At 42.3% G+C, this 20,962-nt stretch overlaps 1 protein-coding gene across 1 annotated transcript in view; it reads right to left on the reverse strand.

The window, feature by feature from the left end:
* Window positions 1-258: 258 nt before the first annotated feature.
* LOC148146026 (G protein-coupled receptor 15-like) overlaps window positions 259-20,962 on the reverse strand; it is a 28,685-nt gene continuing 7,981 nt past the window's right edge. Inside the window, exon 2 of the mRNA XM_087999176.1 lies at window positions 259-1,163. Within this exon, the coding sequence (XP_087855302.1) occupies window positions 259-1,163 (905 nt within the window). The remainder of the gene's footprint in view (window positions 1,164-20,962) is intronic.

Genomic DNA, 20,962 nt, shown 5'->3' on the forward strand with positions numbered 1-20,962 from the left:
ATTAAATTGTTGAGTGGTGGAGCAGATACAATCCTGAATGACTTACTGCTGCTCCTATTTAATAATATGTTTGTACATTTGTTTAAAATGATCTTTACAATAATTAAATGTTGTGCTTTTCACTACCGGCAGCAAAATTGAGAAATATTCCACTTCACAATAATTTAGAATTTCATACAAACAACTTTGCATTCCAAATTTAAAGTTGTAGAAGTTTATTTACATATGACAGAAATATTGCTGGAATATATTCTTTTTTTATTTTTTCAACAACATACATATTAAAATAAATGGATGTAGAAACAAATTTTTTAACTTCCTTCTGAATTTACGCTGAGTTACTGCATAAATAAATGTGTTTGTACAGCAGCTCAATAGCTGAAGCATATTTGCACTTTCCAGGAAGATAAATTTTGGATCATTGAAGTCTTTAAATTTATAATCCTTTATAAATCGTTCAAAAAAGAAATATGCAACATAACTCATCCATAATAGGATAAAACTGCCTGAGATGGTGAAGAGTAAAATGATGGACTTCCTCCGACTCTCCAATTCTGGGTCACTCTGATTCTCCCTTTTACCATGAGCCTGAAGCCTCTTGCGGATTCTACTAGCTGCCACAATGCTTCTAACCGTCAAAACATTGAGGAGAATAATCAGAAAGAATGGGAGGCAAGGAGTTACAATTCGGTCAATCCAATGAAATGCTGCCCATATTAATGAAGTATAACGCATTTCCTTCAGCTTGCAGTACCATGGCGTATTATTAATGACGTATATGGGCTCGTGCATAAAATACCAAGGAATATTAATTAGACAGCCCAGTGCACAAACAATTCCAACAACTATGCCTGCCACTTTCTCAGTACAGTATTTCCTTTTGAGCTTCTGGCAACAAATGGCCACAAATCGATCAAAGGTGAAAGCAACAGTTAAATAAACAGAAGTGTCTCTGGATGCATAAATTAATGCAATGCTCAGACTGCACACAGGAGTAATTGACAGGAAACTTCCTGGGAAATAAATAGCAGGAATGCGGTTCAGCAGCACGGCTGTGATAATAACCAGGAGATCTGTCACTGCCATAGAGACCAGGTATCGAGTGATACAACCAGAGAGACCACATTTTCTTTGAGATAGAATTACAATTGCCACTAAATTAACTGCACAGAAGGGGCAGGAAGGGAAAGAAAGAATGAGAGAACAAGGTTATAGATCATACTCTGAGCAGAATTAAACTTTATGAGCCAGGCCCCACAAACACCATGGTAAAAGAAACGTCTTTTCTTGCACTTACCATGTCAGTCACAAAAATGTGTAAAACATTGGTATTTGATACCCCTTCTTTAATGAGCTTCTTAATTTCTATCCCAAGCATGCAATATTAACATCAATTAACATTGCATGTAACAACCATAGGTTCCAAATACTTGCATTCTTACTGCTTAAAACAGACATCTGGATGCTCTCTCATCTCCCTTTCTTCATGCTCTTCTAAGCAACCTATGGCATTCAGTGTAACCTGATAAAAGCAAACAAACAGCCATGCCTCTTCTTTCATTGGTCCACTTAACAGACTTCCTGTCTTGCTAATACCACTCAAGACAGAAGTGTCATCTTTCTATAATCCCTCTATTAACTTTTTAAATTTATTTATGGGATGTTGGGGCTGGCTGGCTTGGCCAGCATTTTTATTCCCATCCATAGTTTCCATTGAAAAGATAGTGGCAAGATGCTATTTATAGATGCTATAAGTAGACCCATGATGCTGTTGAAGGGAATTCCAGGACTTGACCCAGTGACAGAGAAACAAAAGTGGTGGTAATATATTTTCAAGTCATATAGACAGAAGAGATCCTTCAGCTTATCGAGTCTGTGGTAACCTATCTATACTAATACCACTTTCTAGTAGAGCACAGAGCATAGAATTATATAGCATACGAATTGAAGTACTCAATGCATAAGTGCAAGATGATGTATTTTGGAAGATCTAATAAGGGAGGACATAAACAAAGAACGTAGGTTCCTGGGGAGTACTGATGAACAAAAGGACCTTGATGTATAATTCCAAAACTTCCTGAAGATAGACAAGGTGGTGAAGCATGCATACGGGATGTTTGCCTTCATTAACTGGGGTGCAGAATATAGGAGCAAGGAAGTTTTGTTATAACTTTATAAAATATTAGTGGGGCCACAGATGTTGGAGATAGTGAGAACTGCAGATGCTGGAGAGCCAGAATGGATAAAGAATTGAGCTGAAAAAAATACAGCAGATCAAGCAGCATCTGAGGAGAAGCAGAGTTGACATTTCAGGTTGGGAGTTCTGACCTTAAACATCAACTCCCCTTCTCCTCAGATGCTGCTTAACATGCAGTGCTTTGTCCAGCTCAACCTTTTGTCCTCTGGGGCCACAGATGGAATACTATGTGCACCACAATATCAGTGGACTATGATTATATGGGAGAAGATGCAGAGGAGATTCACCAGGATGTTCTATAGGATAGAATGACATTTACCTGCACTTGATGCATAGCTAACTGGTGTTTTAAGATCCACACCCCCCACCAACCCAACCTCCACTCCCGGCACCTTCCCCTGCAACCACAGGAGGTGCAAGACTTGCGCCCACACCTCCCCCCTCACCTCCCTCCAAGGCCCCAAAGGAAACTTCCATATCCGCCACAGATTCACCTGTACCTCCACACATATCATCTATTGCATCCTTTGCACCCGATGTGGCCTCCTCTATATTGGGGAGACAGGCCGCCTACTTGCGGAGCGTTTCAGAGAACACCTCTGGGACACCCGGACCAACCAACCCAACCACCCTGTAGCTCAACATTTCAATTCCCCCTCCCACTCCACCAAGGATATGCAGGTCTTTGGACTCCTCCATCGTCAGACCACAGCGAAACGACGGTTGGAGGAAGAACGCCTCATCTTCCGGTTAGGAACCCTCCAACCACAAGGGATGAACTCGGATTTCACCAGTTTCCTCATTTCCCTCCCCCCAGCCTGTCTCAGTCAAATCCATCAAATTCAGCACCGCCTTCCTAACCTGCAATCTTCTTCCCGACCTCTCCGCCCCCACCCCAGTCTGACCTATCACCCTTACCTTGACCTCTTTCCACCTATCACATTTCCGACGCCCCTCCCCCAAGTCCCTCCTCCCTATCTTTTATCTTAGCCTGCTGGACCAACTTTCCTCATTCCTGAAGAAGGGCTAATGCCTGAAACGTCGATTCTCCTGTTCCCTAGATGCTGCCTGACCTGCTGCGCTTTTCCAGCAACACATTTCCATCTCGTTTTAAGTGTTTATCCACATGCTTTTATGATGTTGCCTCTGCCATTCTCTCAGGTAGCATATAACATTTATCTACCATCCTCTTGATGAAAAAGATTTTTCTCTGATCTCCTCTGACCTATTTACTCCTCATCTTAAACTTATGCCTTCTGGTGTTAGAAATGACTGCCATGGGGAAGAGAGTCTCATGATCTACTGTGTAGATCATAATTTTGTGTATTTCAACAAGATCACCCCTCAGTCCCCTCTGCTCCAGAGAAAACAAACTCAGCCTATCTAGCCTCTCCTCATAACTGGGAGTTTTCATTCCAGGTAGCATCCTAATCCATCTCCTTTGCATCCTCTCCAGTTCAATCAAGTCCTTTCAATAGTGTGGCAAACAGAACTGCACACAATATTCCATCTGGAGCCTAACTGATGTTTTTTTAAAGTCGTAACAAGGCTTCCTTGCTCCCATATTCTGCTAGTGAAGGCAAATATCCTATATGCCTTCTTACCCACCTGTTTACTTGTGCTGACACCTTCAGTGATCTCTGAACTTGTAGACAACGGTCACTTTTTCCTCAGGACTCCCCAGGGTCCGACCATTGCATATATCCTTCCCTTATTGGCCCTCCCAAAATGCATCACTCAGACTTATCATGATTAAATTCCATTTGCCATTGCTCTGCCTGATCAATATCAAACAGTAGCCTGAGACCATATACCTCACTATCGACACCATCAATTTTCACATCATCTCCAAACTTATAAATTAAACATTCTACAATCACATCCAAGTTGTCAATGTACAAAACAAGCAGCAAGATTCCCAGTCAAAACATATAATGCTGGAAAAGGACAGCTGGTCAGGCAGCATCTGAGGAGCAGAAGAGTTGATGTTTCAAGCATAAGCTCTTCATTAGGAATGTCCTCATCTACAAGGTTCCCAGTACACCACTGGTCAGGGGGTTCCAATTAAAAAATAACCCTTCACTATCACCCCTCGTCTCCTATCTGTAAGCCAATCTTTGATCCAGTTTGCCAACTTCTCTTAGCTCCTATGTGAGAACTAAGGCCCACAAGCCTCATTCCTGATGAAGGGCTTATGCCGGAAGCATCAATTTTCCTGCTTCTCGGATGCTGTTTGACCTGCTGTGTCTCTCCAGCACCACACTGTTGACTCTGATTTCCAGCATCTGCAGTCCTTATTTTTTCCTACAGGTTCTTACAGGAGAGATATCAGAGAGAGAAAGATCAGCATGGAGCCGTTTCCTTGACCGGCAGGATCAAAAGCAAAACAGTTTGCTAAAACCAAACCCTGAATTGGGAGAACTAGCCATGCCCCTCTCATTGTGCAAGTGTTTAAAAAAACACAAAAGCCTTTTCAAGGAGATATTTACAGACATATTGGAACCTCTGCCTTTAAAACCCCTCTGAACAAAAAACAAGGACAACATAAAGGAGCAGCATCATCAGACCCCCTGAAAAAAAACCCATCAGTATCTAAAGGTGGCCTCATTTTAAAACCCCTTAATCTTACACTGTTAGTACACTACAACACACATATACATTGCATTGACTATAAGCATGCACAACTACATTCTGTTTCAGTCCGATTACTCCTGCCATCGAATGCCTCTGTTTCTCATTCAAATCTCGACATTAAGTCAGCAATCATGTTTTCTCTTCCTGCCCCATGCACAATGTTCAAATTGAACAGCTGTAACAATGAGCTCCATGTAAACAGTCTGGAATGTTTGTCCTTAAAATTCTCCACAAACTTCAATGGATTATGATCAGTGTATATGATTGTTTCAGATACATTACTGGTGATATAAATGTTGAAATGTTGTAACACCAACACCAAGGTCACAATGCAGAATATTTCTGCTGACAAATGTTCAATTTCCTGGAGAAATATCCAATAGGTCTTTATTTCTTTTTGCCACCTTTCTGTAAGAGCACAGCACCAACACCCACATCACATCGATAGAAACCTTAGTGTCACAGAGTCATAGAGACGTACAGCACAGCACAGAAACAACCCTTTGGTCCATGCCAACCAGATATCCCAACCCAATCTAGTCCCACCTGCCAGCACCTAGCCCATATCCCTCCAAACCCTTCCTATTCATATACCCATCCAGATGCCTTTTTTTATAATATATTTTTATGGAGAAAAAATAGATTTTTTAATATTACAACAAATACAAAACAATGCAATTCAAAACAGTACAAAAAACCCAAATAATAAAAAAAACCCACCCTCATGTACAAATGGATAAACATATATAGAGAAATATAGAATTTTTTAAAACCCAAACTAGCTATTTAAATAAATAAATAACAACAAACAAATAAATAGCAATAACTCAGCCCAGCCAAATACAACACTCATACATTCACAGTTCCTCCTCCCTGCATATTGGACTTGTGAAACACAATTGTTACAGCTATATAAAAGCCCTTGTTAGTGTGGCAGATAAATCTGTGTCAAGATATTCCAAAACGGGCTACCATGTCTTGTAAAAATTCTCAGTTTTGTGGTGTACCATATTTGTGAGAAAATCTAGGGGAATATGCTCCATAACAATCTTCTGCCAACCTGACAGGCTTGGGGGTTTTTCAGATATCCAACTGAGCAAGATATTCTTTGTTGCACAGAATGTGAGAATATTGAAGTTTTTTCTTATACATGTCTGCAGGAAGTACAGTGGGTAGGTCCAAAAAGAAAGAGATAGGGCTCTTCTCCATCCTTACACCCAAAATCCTCTCCATTGCGCCTGCCACAGCACTCCAATATGTTTGAAGCCGATCGCAAGACCAAAGACAATGGGTAAAAGTGCCCGTGCAAACCTTGCACTTGGGACATGTTGAAGATACCTTTGGTTTGAATTTTGACAAATGGTCTGGAGACAAGTGGACCCTGTGGAGAATCTTCACCTGTAAAGCATCGGTCCTATTGCAAATTAATATCTTCCTTGCATTCTTCCAAATATCCTCCCATGCCTGTGAAGAAACTTCAACACCCAACTCTCTTTCCCATATCTTGCAAAGTCGATCAGACTCATCTGAGGTGGCACACCACAATTGATGATATAAAGTACTGACAGAGTGTGTAGTCTTAGCCCTTAGCACCCCCCTCTCTCTGTCAGATTTGCAGGGATCAGTCAAATGTATGGTCTTTTTTTGAATAAAATCCCTAACTTGAGAAAAATGAAAGAGGTCTCTATTAGAGACTTTCCGTACTAACTGATCGAAGGACATCATTACGTTTCCCTCTTGCCTGTGCAAGACTAGCTGCCCAACGTTTAAATCCTGAATCTATCATACCCAGTTGAAAACCCAGTATACCCACTAAAGATTTGAACAAAAATGTTTTGCCAATATTGCCCTCCCTCTGCCGAATTTCCCTCCATGCTTTAATAGTATTGATGATTATTGGGTTATGGCAATATTCCCTAACTGTCCTCATCTTGTCCAAAAACAGCAAACTGGTAACGGGGCACCTTGCCTGGGAAACATCGATATTTAGCCATATTGAAAGAGGATCACCACAAACCCAATCACTTACATAGGTCAAAAGCGAGCTTAATTGGTCATTTTTAATATCTGGAATGTCCACTCCCCCCAATCTGTGAAGCATCTGCAGGTTGGCTAATTTAATGAGAGGCCGCTTATGATGCCAAATAAAGGAGCTTAACCAGCCGTTCAGTCTCCTGAGTGTTTGTTTATTGAAAATCGGGAAGCATCCGTATAGGGTATAGCAAACGAGGGAGAATATTCATCTTAATTAGCGTTAACTGACCCAACCACGAGACTGGAAGTGCCTCCCATCTTTGAAGATCTTGTTTAATTTTTCCAAATAACTGTGTAAAATTCGCTTTAAACAGCCAATCCAGAACTGGAATATGCCCAAATACACAATGCCCCACTGTGACCACCTAAATGGGAATCTATAGTCGCCCTCCTTTGTAAGACCACCCATAGGCATAGCCTCTGATTTAGCAAAATTAATCTTATACCCCAAAAAAGTGCCAAACGTGTGAATGCATTGTATCAGGCGAGGCACTGAAACTGCTGGATTTGTCAAAAAAATTAGGACATCGTCTGCCTACAATGCGATCATATGTAATTCTGATATATGTAATTCTGATATCAGCGTTTCTGGAGCTGATATATTGGGATCCCCACAAATGGACTCCGCCAATGGTTCAATCACCAATATAAAAAGCAATGGCGAAAGGGGACAGCCCTGCCGGCTGCCCCTAAATATATTAAAATTGCTTGATCATACCCCATCGGTAATAACTGTCATTACAGGTACACCGAAGAGAACCTTTATGAAAACCACAAACCAAACTGCTCTAGAGTATAGAAAAGGTATGGCCACTCAACTCGGTCAAATGCCTTCTCTGCATCTAAAGGAATCATCAATCCTGTATTGACTGTTGTTGGCATGCTTGGCTGTTGGCAGCCTCCTTACATTATTGGAGGAACTGCAACCCTTTATAAAGCCCCTCTGATCCTCTTTAATAATAGAAGGTAACACAGTCTCCATCCTTAGTGCGAGAGTCTTTGAGAGGATTTTAGAGTCCACATTTAAGAGCAAGATGGGCCTGTGCGAAGCACAGTCTTCTGGGTCCTTCCCTTTTTTAAGGATAAGTGAAATATTGTCTCCCACCAGAGATGGTGGGAGACAATCATGACTGTATGAATCGTTAAACATATTCAGCATCAGACCTAACAGTATAAATATAAATTCCTTATAGAATTCACTGGAAGTCCGTCAGGACCAGGCACCTTTCCATTCTGAAGCTACCTCACAGCTTCCTGCACTTCTTGGTCTGATAATGGGGCATTGAGAAAGGACTGTTGTTCGTGAGTCACACCAGGGAGTTTCAGATCTCTTAAAAAGGATTCAATTTTGGCCTGCCCCTCCTCACAATCCTCAGATTGCTATAACTTAGAATAGAGTCTCTGGAACGCCACATTTATCATTTTAGAATCACATGTTAGGTTCCCAGACCCTTCCCTAATCGCTGTAACGGTTTGTGGGGCACTCCCCTTCCTGGCAAGATATGCTAAGTATTTGCCTGGCATGTCACCATGCTCGTATAACCTTTGCTTTGTAAAAGTCAGCTCCTTCTTTGCCGTCTGCATGAGCATGGAATTTAGTGCAGACCACAATGCCATAATCCTCTGTAGTTTGACTAACGAGGGTCTGTCAAAGTAGGCCTTTTCGGCTGCCTTCAACCGTGCTTCAAGGGGACATTGCTGCTCGCCGTTCTGACACTTCCTACTGGTGGAATATGAAATAACTAACCCCTAACATAGGCTTTGGCAGTTTCCCAGAGCACGGATGAGCTATCAACCGAGCCTATGTTGATGTCTAGGAATGTCTGAAATTCCCTAGAGAAATACTCCACAAACTTACTATCCATAAGGATAAAGGGATCCATTCACCAGTACCTTGAACATACTTTAACATCCTTAATCTTAACCATTACCAATCGTACAAGATGCCACCAGATCCAGGGTTACCACAGGGGTCAGTAAAAAAACAATCCTCATGTGACATCTGTGCGGATTGGAGAAAAACATAAAATCCGTACCTGTAGGGTAGAAACAGCTCCAGACATCCAGCAATGCTAATTCCCCACTAACTGTTTAGTTTGTACAAAGGGTATCAAGGGAACCTTGGGCAACCTATCTACTGTGGGGTCCATGAGACAGATAAAATCTCCCCCTATAATGATGTGTCGGGACTCAAGACTTATCAGTTTAGAAAAAGCATTTACCAAAAACTTAAGGGGATGATCTGGGAGCAATAAATATTTAAAACACCATATTCTTCCCCATTTATCAAGGCTTTAAGAATTATAAACATCCCGTGTGCGTTTTTAACACATTCCAACAATTTAAATAGGAGATTTTTTCTAACCATTATGGCCACTCCTCTACTTCTGGTATTAAGTGATGAAAAATAAACTCGGTCAAAGCCATTCTGCTGTAATTTCAGGTGCCCCTTGTCATCCAAATGTGTCTCCTGTAATAAAGCAATATTCACCTTCCCCTTTCTAAGACTCAAGAGTACCTTCTTTCTCTTAATTGTTGAGTGACTTTCCTTGATGGAAATGGTACACCATTTAATCAAATCATTAGCCATAATCTTCTGCAATAACATTTAAATTCCAGAGAGGAGGAACCCGAATCACAAACTGCTGAGCCTTAGTGTCACATGATCCACCAAATATAAAAACTACCTAAACTAAAACCACTACATTTAACAAACCTACAAAATTATTAAGAATAAAAAACAACAAAACCAAAAAAAACAAACCAACATATAAAGCACTGAGTAGGGGAACTCACCCCCTGCTCAGAGGGGGCAACTACCCATCCCAAATTGCCCATAAGTAGGCATCTAACCATCCTAACCACTTTCACTTCTCCCATCTACAGCCGCACCGCAAACACAAAAGAATAGAAAAGAATAAACACCACATAGAATGTCAATATGAATAAAAAAAATGGGGAAATAAATACACCCCTCATCCTTTGGTATATCCTAACTTAGAAATTGAATATGTACATCTTAACCACTGCCAGACATAGTTTAAACCAAATAAAACTAAGTTATTATCAATAGAGGAGAAAAAAGAAAAATAAAACTCCAACTGGATTTCCTCTGTTTTGTTTACAGAATGCTACACACATACTCAAACAACACTACTTATACATACTAAATTTGTTCAAGTCAGGTTAGTTTGTCCACAGGGTCTCTGCCTTCTCCGATGTGTCAAAGAGATGTATGGATCCATCTAAGGTTATCCGAAGCACTACTGGATATCTCAGGGAGTACTGAATCCAAGCTCCCTTGGTCTTCTCTTGACGCCATTGTAAGATTTTTGTTTATGGATCACCGCAGCTGAGAAGTCCTGAAAAAATACGATCTTAGAGCCCTCGTAATTTAGGGCCTTCGGAATCTGGAAGCCTCCATGACTCTCTCCTTATCCCGGTAATGATGGAACCACACCAGGAGAGGACAAAGATGTTGGCCCAGACCCGATCTCCAATTAGCTGACATGTATGACATGTGTGGCAAAATTCAATTACATCCTTGTTCAGTCTAGGCCAGTAAAAATATTTTGTATTTTAGATAGAGTTTTTCTTACTCCTTAAATGACCCCTTACTGGTAGTTCAAGTGCTACCCTCAACACCTCCTTTCTATAACCCACTGGCAATATGACTTGATGAACTTCTGCCCATTTCTCATCTGCCTGAATGTGTGATGGTCTCCAATTCCTTGTTAAGACATAATTTGTAAGATAGTAGCACACTGAATATATTCACATTCTTCTTCCATGTATGCTTTTTGATACAATTAGTTTGGTTTCTTATTTTTCTGCTGTAACTCAGTTGATTTCTCTGAACTAAAGATTTCTATTTTGTCATCCATTTGGTCCTGTTTTGTCTCAACCATCTGATCAAACAGGTCTCAGCTAATTCCACTTCAACTTTCTGATATGCACTCTTTGATCTCTCCTGTTTCATCTGGTGACTTTGTGACCTTGTTACCACACAGTCAGGAAAAATCCTAGAATATGCTTCCAGTAATAGTTCAGCTGCCTTTGTTTCCACTGGCCTTTCAATCACAGTAGGCAGCACTCCTACCTGTGGACCAGCTATATTGTTAGCAAGGACAAATTGTATTCCTGGAGCTAAGAGTTTGTCCAGTACTCCTGCCATGATTACTCCGCTTTTCATTGGACACTTTAACCTTACTCTACACAATTGAGTGCTTCTTGTCTCACCATGAATTCCTATTACTAATACTTTTTCTGATAATAGTCCTTAGAGGTACATATCTCCTCATTTTTCAACATCAAAGATCGAGAGGATCTTGTATCTCTTAATATTGTAATCTCTTTACCTGGCCTATGTGAGTAAATTTTACCTTCCCAAGTATATGGCTTAAGAAGATCTTGCACTCCCTCCTTCACCAACCTCCAACAAGGTTGTACATTCCGGTGCAGATTTTTAGCCTCCACTGTGCGTTCCGTTACCACTCCAACAAAATTCACTGGCTTCTCCTGTTTTCCTATACCTGGCTTCCCTGTGCTTTATCAACCAACCAACCAATACTATCATTTCACCTGGCCTACTTTATTGCAATGAAGAACTGAAGCTTTTTAACTTCTCTTTCCCCTTCAAGGGTTTCCTTTTTACCCTGTGCTCAGTTATCCTTACGATCTTCACCAAGATCTACCTTTGATCCACATGAGGATTTCTCTCTTCCCCAATTCTGATCCCGCATGGATTGAAATTGATGTTAGAAGCCAAACTTTGATTTATGGGCCAACTCATAATCATCAGCCATTTAGGTTGCTAATCTTGGATTAGTGGTGTTGTAAGTGCACAGCAGTTCAGGCAGCATCCAAGGAGCAGTGAAATCAACGTTTCGGGCAAAAGCCCTTCATCGGGAATAAAGGCAGAGAGCCTGAAGTGTGGAGAGATAAGTGAGAGGAGGGTTGGGGGGGGCGGGAGGAGAAAGTAACATAGAGTACAGTAGATGAGTGGGGGAGGGTGGAGTGGATAGGTGGAAAAGATAGGCAGGTAGGACAAGTCAGGACAAGTCATGGGAACAGTGCTGAGCTGGAAGTTTGGAACTAGGGTGAGGTGGGGGAAGGGGAAATGAGGAAACTGTTGAAGTCCACATTGATGCCCTGGGGTTGAAGTGTTCCGAGGCGGAAGATGAGGCGTTCTTCCTCCAGGCATCTGGTGGTGAGGGAGCGGCGGTGAAGGAGGCCCAGGACCTCCATGTCCTCGGCAGAGTGGGAGGGGGAGTTGAAATGTTGGGCCACGGGGTGGTGTGGTTGGTTGGTGCGGGTGTCCCGGAGATGTTCCCTAAAGTGCTCTGCTAGGAGGCGCCCAGTCTCCCCAATGTAGAGGAGACCGCATCGGGAGCAACGGATACAATAAATGATATTAGTGGATGTGCAGGTAAAACTTTGATGGATGTGGAAGGCTCCTTTAGGGCCTTGGATGGAGGTAAGGGAGGAGGTGTGGGTGCAGGTTTTACAGTTTCTGCAGTGGCTGGGGAAGGTGCTAGGATGGGAGGATGGGTTGTAGGGGGGCATGGACCTGACCAGGTAGTCACAGAGCGAACGGTCTTTGCGGAAAGCGGAAAGGGGTGGGGAGGGAAATATATCCCTGGTGGGGGGGTCTTTTTGGAGCTGGCGGAAATGTCGGTGGATGATTTGGTTTATGCGAAGATTGGTAGGGTGGAAGGTGAGCACCAGGGACGTTCTGTCCTTGTTACGGTTGGAGGGGTGGGGTCTGAGGGCGGAGATGCGGGATGTGGACGAGATGCATTGGAGGGCATCTTTAACCATGTGGGAAGGGAAATCGCGGTCTCTAAAGAAGGAGACCATCTGGTCTGTTCTGTGGTGGAACTGGTCCTCCTGGGAGCAGATACGGCGGAGGCGGAGGAATTGGGAATACGGGATGGCATTTTTGCAAGAGGTAGGGTGGGAAGAGGTGTAATCCAGGTAGCTGTGGGAGTCGATGGGTTTGTAAAAAATGTCAGTGTCAAGTCGGTCATCATTCATGGAGATGGAGAGGTCCAGGAAGGGGAGGGAGGTGTCAGAGATGGTCCAGGTAAATTTAAGGTCAGGGTGGAATGTATTGGTGAAGTTGATGAATTGCTCAACCTCCTCACGGGAGCATGAGGTGGCGCCAACGCAGTCATCAATGTAGCGGAGGAAGAGGTGGGGAGTGGTGCCAGTGTAATTACGGAAGATCAACTGTTCTACGTAGCCAACAAAGAGACAGGCATAGCTGGGGCCCATACGTGTGCCCATGGCTACCCCTTTGGTCTGGAGGAAGTGGGAGGATTCGAAGGAAAAATTGTTAAGGGTGAGGACCAGTTCGGCCAAACGAATGAGAGTGTCGGTGGAAGGGTACTGTTGGGAACATCTGGAGAGGAAAAAACGGAGGGCCTGGAGGCCCTGGTCATGGTGGATGGAGTTGTAAAGGGATTGGATATCCATGGTGAAGATGAGGCGTTGGGGACAGGGAAACGGAAGTCTTGGAGGAGGTGGAGGGCGTGGGTGGTGTCTCGAACGTATGTAGGGAGCTCCTGGACTAGTGGGGATAGGACAGTGTCGAGGTAGGTAGAGATAAGTTCAGTAGGGCAGGAGCATGCTGAGACAATGGGTTGGCCAGGGTGGTCAGGCTTGTGGATCTTGGGAAGGAGGTAGAACCGGGCAGTGCGGGGTTCCCCGACTATGAGGTTGGAAGCTGTGGGTGGGAGATCTCCTGAGGTGATGAGGTTCTGTATGGTCTGGGAGATGATGGTTTGGTGATGGGGGGTGGGGTCATGGTCGAGGGGACAGTAGGAAGATGTGCCCTCGAGTTGGCGTTTGGCTTCAGTGCGCCAGACTACCACTGCGCCCCCTTTATCCGCTGGCTTAATGGTGAGGTTGTGATTGGAGCAGAGGGATTGGAGGGCTGCGCGTTGTGAGGGTGAGAAGTTGGAGTGGGGGAGGGAGGTAGACAGGTTGAGGCAGTTAATGTCCCGGCGGCAGTTGGAACTCTCTGCTCTTGCACATGACTTCTCACTACCTCAGGAAGTGAATCTTTGAAATCCTCCATAAAAATCATCTCTCTAAGAGCATCATAGGTCTACTCTATTTTTAATGCCCTCATCCATCTATCAAAATTACTTTGCTTGATCCATTCAAACTCAATGTAGGTTTGACCAGGGTCCCTCCTTAGATTCCTGAAACATTGTCTGTAGGCTTCTGGCACAGAAGATGGCTTTCTTCACCTCCTCGTATGCCCCAGTACCTCCTCTGATAGTGATGTGAATACCACAATAGTTCTACCTACATGTTTGGGTTGGATCAACAAAACGCACATGGTCACTGCATTTGTTCAGGGTGTTGTGTGATTTTTAACTTTGTTCAGCCACATTTTTAAATGAGATGAAAAAGGCTTCTACATCCTTCTCAACACGTTTAGGCAATGCTTGAACATATTTAAACAGATCTCCAGGCCTTTGGCTACCATGGGTTGGCTCATCTTCAACCTCTTCCTCACTAAGCCTTTATCTCCATCTGTTTAAGCTGACTTTCCTGTCTAAGTGCCAATTTCTGAAGTTCAAACTCCCTCTCTTTCTTCCTTTCCTCTCTCTTCTTTTCTCTCTCCTACCTCTCTTTCTCTTTTTGCTCTGCTAAAGTGATTCTGTCTTTTTCTTTCTGTTCTGCTAGGACCTCTCATACTTTTCCTCTTTCTTCTGCTTTTAATCATAATTCAAACAGTTTCATTTCTTTTTCTCTTTCTTTTTCTTTTGTCTCTAACTCAAGCTGTTATATTCTCAATTGAATTTTAGCCATCTTCAAAAATTCTGATGGCATTTTGAGCAAATTTAAATGCTGAGCTATTGCTGTAATTGTCTCTCCATTCCTCGCGGAATGAGGCAGTTCCAACTCCAGATTGTTTGCTAATTAGAGCAGCTTGGCCTTAATCACCTGTTCTGAGGCTCCCAAATCGCTTTTTCCACCCCTAGAAAACTCTTAGTGACTTAAAGTGCCATAACTAAGCCAAGCACTGTTTAATCCAACCAAATTGAACACCCAGAACAACAGATTCTCACACCTACCACTCGCTGCCTTTGAGTCCAGCAACCCTAATCCCAATTTGGAACCATAGAATAAATCCGGCAAAGAGTCCCTAATCTGTTATGGATCAGGCCAGACCTTCTCAAAATATTGCAAGAAGGCAGCCCAGGCCCTAAAGCAGGTGTAAAATGGATAGTTCAGGAGTGATGTAGCTGGACTATCCACTCAGTTTTAAACAAAACCAAATCTATTTACAGACTACTGATGAATCATGATCAAAAAACCAAATTTAGAATAACTTAACTTATTTGAAAACCCATTGGACACTATCACAATTTAATGGCGTTGTTCCAAATACTTTCAACATCCGCATAAACACCCTCTTGGCAAAAAAAGACAAAATCAAGTACAGGTTCTTACAAGAGAGATGTTAGAGAGAGAAAAGATCAGCATGGAGCTATTTCCTTGACCAGCAGCCTCAAAAGCAAAACAGCTTGCTACAACCTAAAAAGCTTGCAAAGCCTAAACTGGGAAAACTGGCCATTCCCCTTTCATTATACAAGTGTTTAAAAAAAAACACAAAAGCTTTTTCAAGGAGATATTTCCAGACGTATCAGAACTTCTGCCTTCACAATGCCTCTGAAGAAAAAAACAAGGATGCAGTTGTTAAAGGAGCTGCATCATCACTCAATTTAGCTTTCTAGATCACCCATGTGTCTTACCCTATCCAAATTTTCTCTGACTGCTGGAATGTCCTACTGTTCCTTCTATGTATGACTTATGAATTTACATCTACTCTTGCTTGTGAATTTACATCTACTCTGTGCTCCACCTCCCTGTCAAATTATTTTAAAATCTCCCCAACAGCATGAGTAAACCACTCAGCAAGGATATTGGACCCATTCCAGTTCAGGTCCACCACATCTAGTTTGTACAGGTTCCATCCACGCCAGAAACTGTCCTGATGATTCAAAAGTCTAAAGCTCTCCCTCCTATACCATCCATTTAACCACACATTCATCTAACCTATCTTCCTATCCCTGTACTCAATAGCACATGGCAGTGGAAGTAAACCAAAGACTACAACATTGGTAGTCTTCCTTTCTAATTTACTACTGAACTCTAAATTCCTGCTACAGGACCACATTTCTTTTTCCATACATATCGTTGGTACCAAAATATGCCATCACTATTGGTTGTTCACTGCTCCCTTATTGCAGTTGCTCTGAGACATCCCTGACTCTGGCCCTAGAGAGGCAACATGTCTCTTTGCTGACAATTGAGTACTCACTCACTAATGGTTTCCCAGTCTTTTTTCCTCTGCTACTATGCAGCAGAACCCACCACAGTATCACAAACTTAGCTAGGAGGCCGTCACCCCAATAGTGTCCATCTGTGGCTTTTATCGACCTATCTGCAGCTTTTGCCATGGTGACCACACCATTGTCCTCCAACCTTCTCCATTATTGTCACTTGGATGGGACTGCTCTCACTTGGTTCCATTCGAGTCTCTCTGATCACTTGTAATGATTTCTCTTCCTGTTCCCATTATTCCTCGCATTCTCCAAGGATGTATTCCTGGTCCCTCCTATTTGTTATCCATATTCTGCTTATCGGTAAAAATCATCTGATTGTGTAGCAATAATTTCCACATTTTTTACTGACGGTATCAAGCTATATGTCAGGACCACCTCTCTCCATAACTTCATTGTCAATAAACTATCAGGCTGGTTATCTGACATTGATAATGCATGGTCAGAAATTTATTCTAATTGAATATTGGGAAGACTGAAGTTCTAATATGCTGTCCCTGTTTCAAATTCTAACTTAAAAATCACACAACACCAGGTTATAGTCCAACAGGTTTAATTGGAAGCACACTAGCTTTCATTAGGTGATAGTGGAGGGCTCGATCGTAACACAGAATTTATAGCAAAAATTTGCAGTGTGATGTAACTGAAATTATACATTGAAAAATTGATTGTCTGTTAAGCCTTTCATCTGTTAGGATACAGTGATAGTTTCACTTCTTTCATGTGTAAATCACAAAACCTTTTCTTTAAAGTTGCATTCTCGGGTTAGCTGTTAACAATGGTGATAGCTAGACAATGTGTTGAAGGTGTTAGCCCCCTGTGTTCTCTGTCTATGACCTGATGTTTAGATTGATTTTAATCTAAAAAGTGAGATAACAGAGTTTTACATAAATTCATGCAGTTTTTGAGCTCAGAGTTCTACATGAATGTATGCAGTTTTTGAGCAAAGTGCAATGTAACTCTGCAAGTACAAATTCACCCCACAAAATATATGTGTGCATGTGGGTCTTTGTCTGTGTGTGTGTGTGTGTGTCTGTCTGTCTGGGGTGGGGGTTGTGAGTGTGAGAAAGTGTGTGTGTGTGTGTGTATAGTGAGTGCAGAGTGTCTTAAGTCTGTGAGGGGGTGCATGTGTGAGTGTGGGAGTGTGTGTGTCTATAAGAGAAAGTGAGGGCTGCAGATGCTGGAGATCAGAGCTGAAAATGTGTTGCTGGAAAAGCGCAGCAGGTCAGGCAGCATCCAAGGAACAGGAGAATCGACGTTTCGGGCATAAGCCCTTCTTCAGCCCTTGTGTGTGTGGGTGTCTGTGTGCGCGTCAGTGTGTATCTGTGTCCGTGTGTATGTGAGAGTGTGTGTGTAGTGCAATGGTGATCATCTGTAATGTGACATGAACCCAAGGTCCCGGTTGAGGCCCTCCCTATAGGTACCGAACTTAGCTATCAGCCTCTGCTCGGCCACTTTCCTCTGCTGAATGTCCCGAAGCCCACCTTGGAGGATGGTCAACCGAAGGTCCAAGGCTGAATGTCCTGGACCACTGAAGTGTTCCCCAACTGTCTGTTGATTGTTGTGTGGTGCCCATTCATCCATTGTCGTAGCCTTTGCTCGGTTTCCCCAATGTACCATGCCTCCGGGCATCCTTGCCTACAACGTATAAAATAGACAACGTTGGCTGAGTCACATGAGTACCATGTACAAGGTGGGAGGTGTTCCCATGCGTCGTAGTGGTATCTATGTCCACAATCTGACACGTCTTGCAGTGTCCACCGTGACAGGGTTGTATGGAGTTGTCCTGAGAACCGGGCAGTTTGCTACGAACAATGATCTGTTTGAGGTTTGGCGGTTGTTTAAAGGCAAGTAGTGGAGGTGTGGGGAAGGTCTTGGTGAGGTGCTCATCCTCATTGATAATGTGTTGCAGGTCACGAACAACATGGCATAATGTTTCAGCCCCTGGGAAGTACTGAACAACGAAGGGTACCCTGTCAGTTGCAGCATGTGTCTGTCTCCTGAGGAGGTCATTACAGTTCCTTGCTGTGGCACGTCGGAACTGGCGGTCGATGAGTTGAGCATCGTACCCCGTTCTTGTGAGGGCATCCCTGAGTACTTCCAGGTGTCCGTCACGTTCCTCCTCATCTGAGCAGATCAAATTCCAACTGCATTGCTTTTGCTGGCATCAATCTGTGATTAACCTAGTTGTGTACAATCTGGAGTCATGTTAGGTCTCAAGCTGAGGTTCCACCTCAAACTCACACCAATCGCTTCCATTTAGCAACATTTGCCTGCCTCAGTTCATCATCTGTCTGATTTCCTACTTTTGATCCTCTGTAAACTTAAACTCATGAAGAAACCTGCTGCCCTTGCCTTAACTTGCAAAATTTATTTTTGCCTATATATTGGTACTCAGAAAAACAATGTTCTTATTTCAAAATAATTGTTTTGTTTTTAAATCCTTGTATGATCTTGTTCTCTCCATATGTGTAGTTGCCTCCAGCAAATAATCCTCCAAGGAATTTGGAGAAAGTGAGGACTGCAGGTGCTGGAGATCAGAGTCAAAAAGTGACTGGAAAAAGTCAGGAGATCAGACTGGAAAAAGTCAGGCAGCATCCGAGGAGCAGGAGAGTCGATGTTTTGAGCATAAGCTCTTCATCAGCAATGTTGTCTCCAAGAAATTTGTCTTGTTACACTGCTGGCATGTTAAACCATTATCTGGAATTTTAATTTTGATTATTGCATTGTGATTGTTTATGTCCTTTCCAATGCTTCTATACTCATGCTGACCACCTTTAAGTCACGGCATGAAGCCTACATTTTGGACCTAGCTTTAGGTTGTCAAACTTAATGTACTTTGGTATAGTATTTCTTTTATGATGTTCCTAAACAGCATTTTATGAAGTTCCAATAAGTTATAGGCTCTATGGATATATGAATTGTTGGGATACCATGCTATCAGGCAAAACTTGAAAAGCTTTAACTATAATTCATAAATAGAATTGGAATTGATGTTTGAGCACAGGCTATGTAGTCAGAATAAAGAGTTAGATTTGGCGTCAAAAATGAGAACCAGCAGGACATTGAGGCAAGGAGAGACAGGGACATATGCATCTTGAAAAGAACTGACAGATAAATAGATGGAATCTGAGTTGAGAAACAGGCTTTTTTTAGACAATGAAGAATTGTTAATTACTTTATTATTCTCACTGATCAACAGCACGGCTCATCTATAATACCATATATACTTGTATAAAAGTCAAAATGTTTTGACTATTTTCAAGGGTTAAATTTATGCGGTCAATATTACATGGATACTAATTTTGAGGGGTTGAAATTCATGCCTGTCAAAATTCATACTGTATCATGAACAAATGTCCAATTGATCTCTAGATGAATAAAGGGGGAAAAAATTATGATAGTTACCAGATAATGACAATAGAAACAAAAATTATTTAATGATTATTCTGTCCACTTTTCCTTTTTTTTCTTGTTATTCTCTGTTTTATCAAAAATCATCTGTGGGACAGAACAGAACGGGTTGGAGGCCCAGAGCAGAGCAAGACAGCCAGCAAACTGGAGGTCTGGAACTGAGTGCGATGACCAGCAGACTGGAGGCCTGGAGTGGAGTGAGATGACCAGAGGATTGGAGGCACAAAGCGGAGTGGGACAACCGGAAGATGGGAGGCCTGGAGTGGAGTGGAACAGCAAGCAGCCTGGAGGCCTGCAGTGGAGCAGGATGGCTAGCAGAATGGATGCCTGGATCGGAGTGGGACGGCCATACAAAAGTGAATACTAATTACACTAACTATAGTGCTGTTTTGATAATGAACTTTAGAAATTTGTAGCCTAACATTGGTGTGAATTGTACATCAAAGCACATAATAGCAAAAAAAATTAATTTCATCATTGTAACATTTATGTACAGGATAATACCTTGACTCACAAATGTTTATCTGTGAAAAACTAGGGTCAACTTTTACATGAGATATATAGAAAATTCCAGATTTTGTGACCAAAAATATCAGTACCTGGTATGGCAACTTTACCATTCAAGATTGGAGACGGTTACAGAGAGTGGTGAACTCGGCCCAGAAAATTACAAAGGCCAACCTCTCATCTATAGAATCCATCCATCAGGCCCGCTATCAAGGAAAGGATGCCAGCATTCTCAAAGATCCATCCCATCCTGGCAATGTTTAACCTCGACAGAAGATTGAACACATGCACCAGCTGGTATCGAAACAGTTTCTACCCTACTACCATTAGAATACTGAATGGACTCACAAATTCAACATTCACATGTATCTGTGTTTTTGTTTTTGCTGCTGTTTACCTATTATTTACTTATCTATGCTACTTACCTATGTGATCTGCCTGTATTGCTTGCAAGACAAAGCTATTCACTGTGCCTCGGCATATGTGACAATGAATTCAATTCAAAAATGAGGTCGACATTTACAGGACTTATACCCTAGCATAAACAATATACATTCAAAAAGTTAAGTCATTAGAATCAAAGAATTTTACAGTACAGAATGCAGCCATTCAACTCATTGTGTCTGAAGTGGCTCCCAAAAGAGCTACCCAGCTAGTCCCACTTTCCTGCCCTATCTCTGTATTTCTTTTAACTTCATCCCTTTCAAATATACATCCACATCTCTTTTGAAATCTTTATGGAATCGGCCTCCACCACTCTCAAGTCAATGCATTCCAAATTGTAGCAATTCTCTGAGTAAAAAAGTTTCTCCTC

Source organism: Chiloscyllium plagiosum, unplaced genomic scaffold (genome assembly GCF_037043375.1).
Source record: "Chiloscyllium plagiosum isolate Xiang-an unplaced genomic scaffold, Cpla_swu_hap1 HiC_scaffold_22, whole genome shotgun sequence".
Classification (NCBI taxonomy): Eukaryota; Metazoa; Chordata; class Chondrichthyes; order Orectolobiformes; family Hemiscylliidae; genus Chiloscyllium; species Chiloscyllium plagiosum.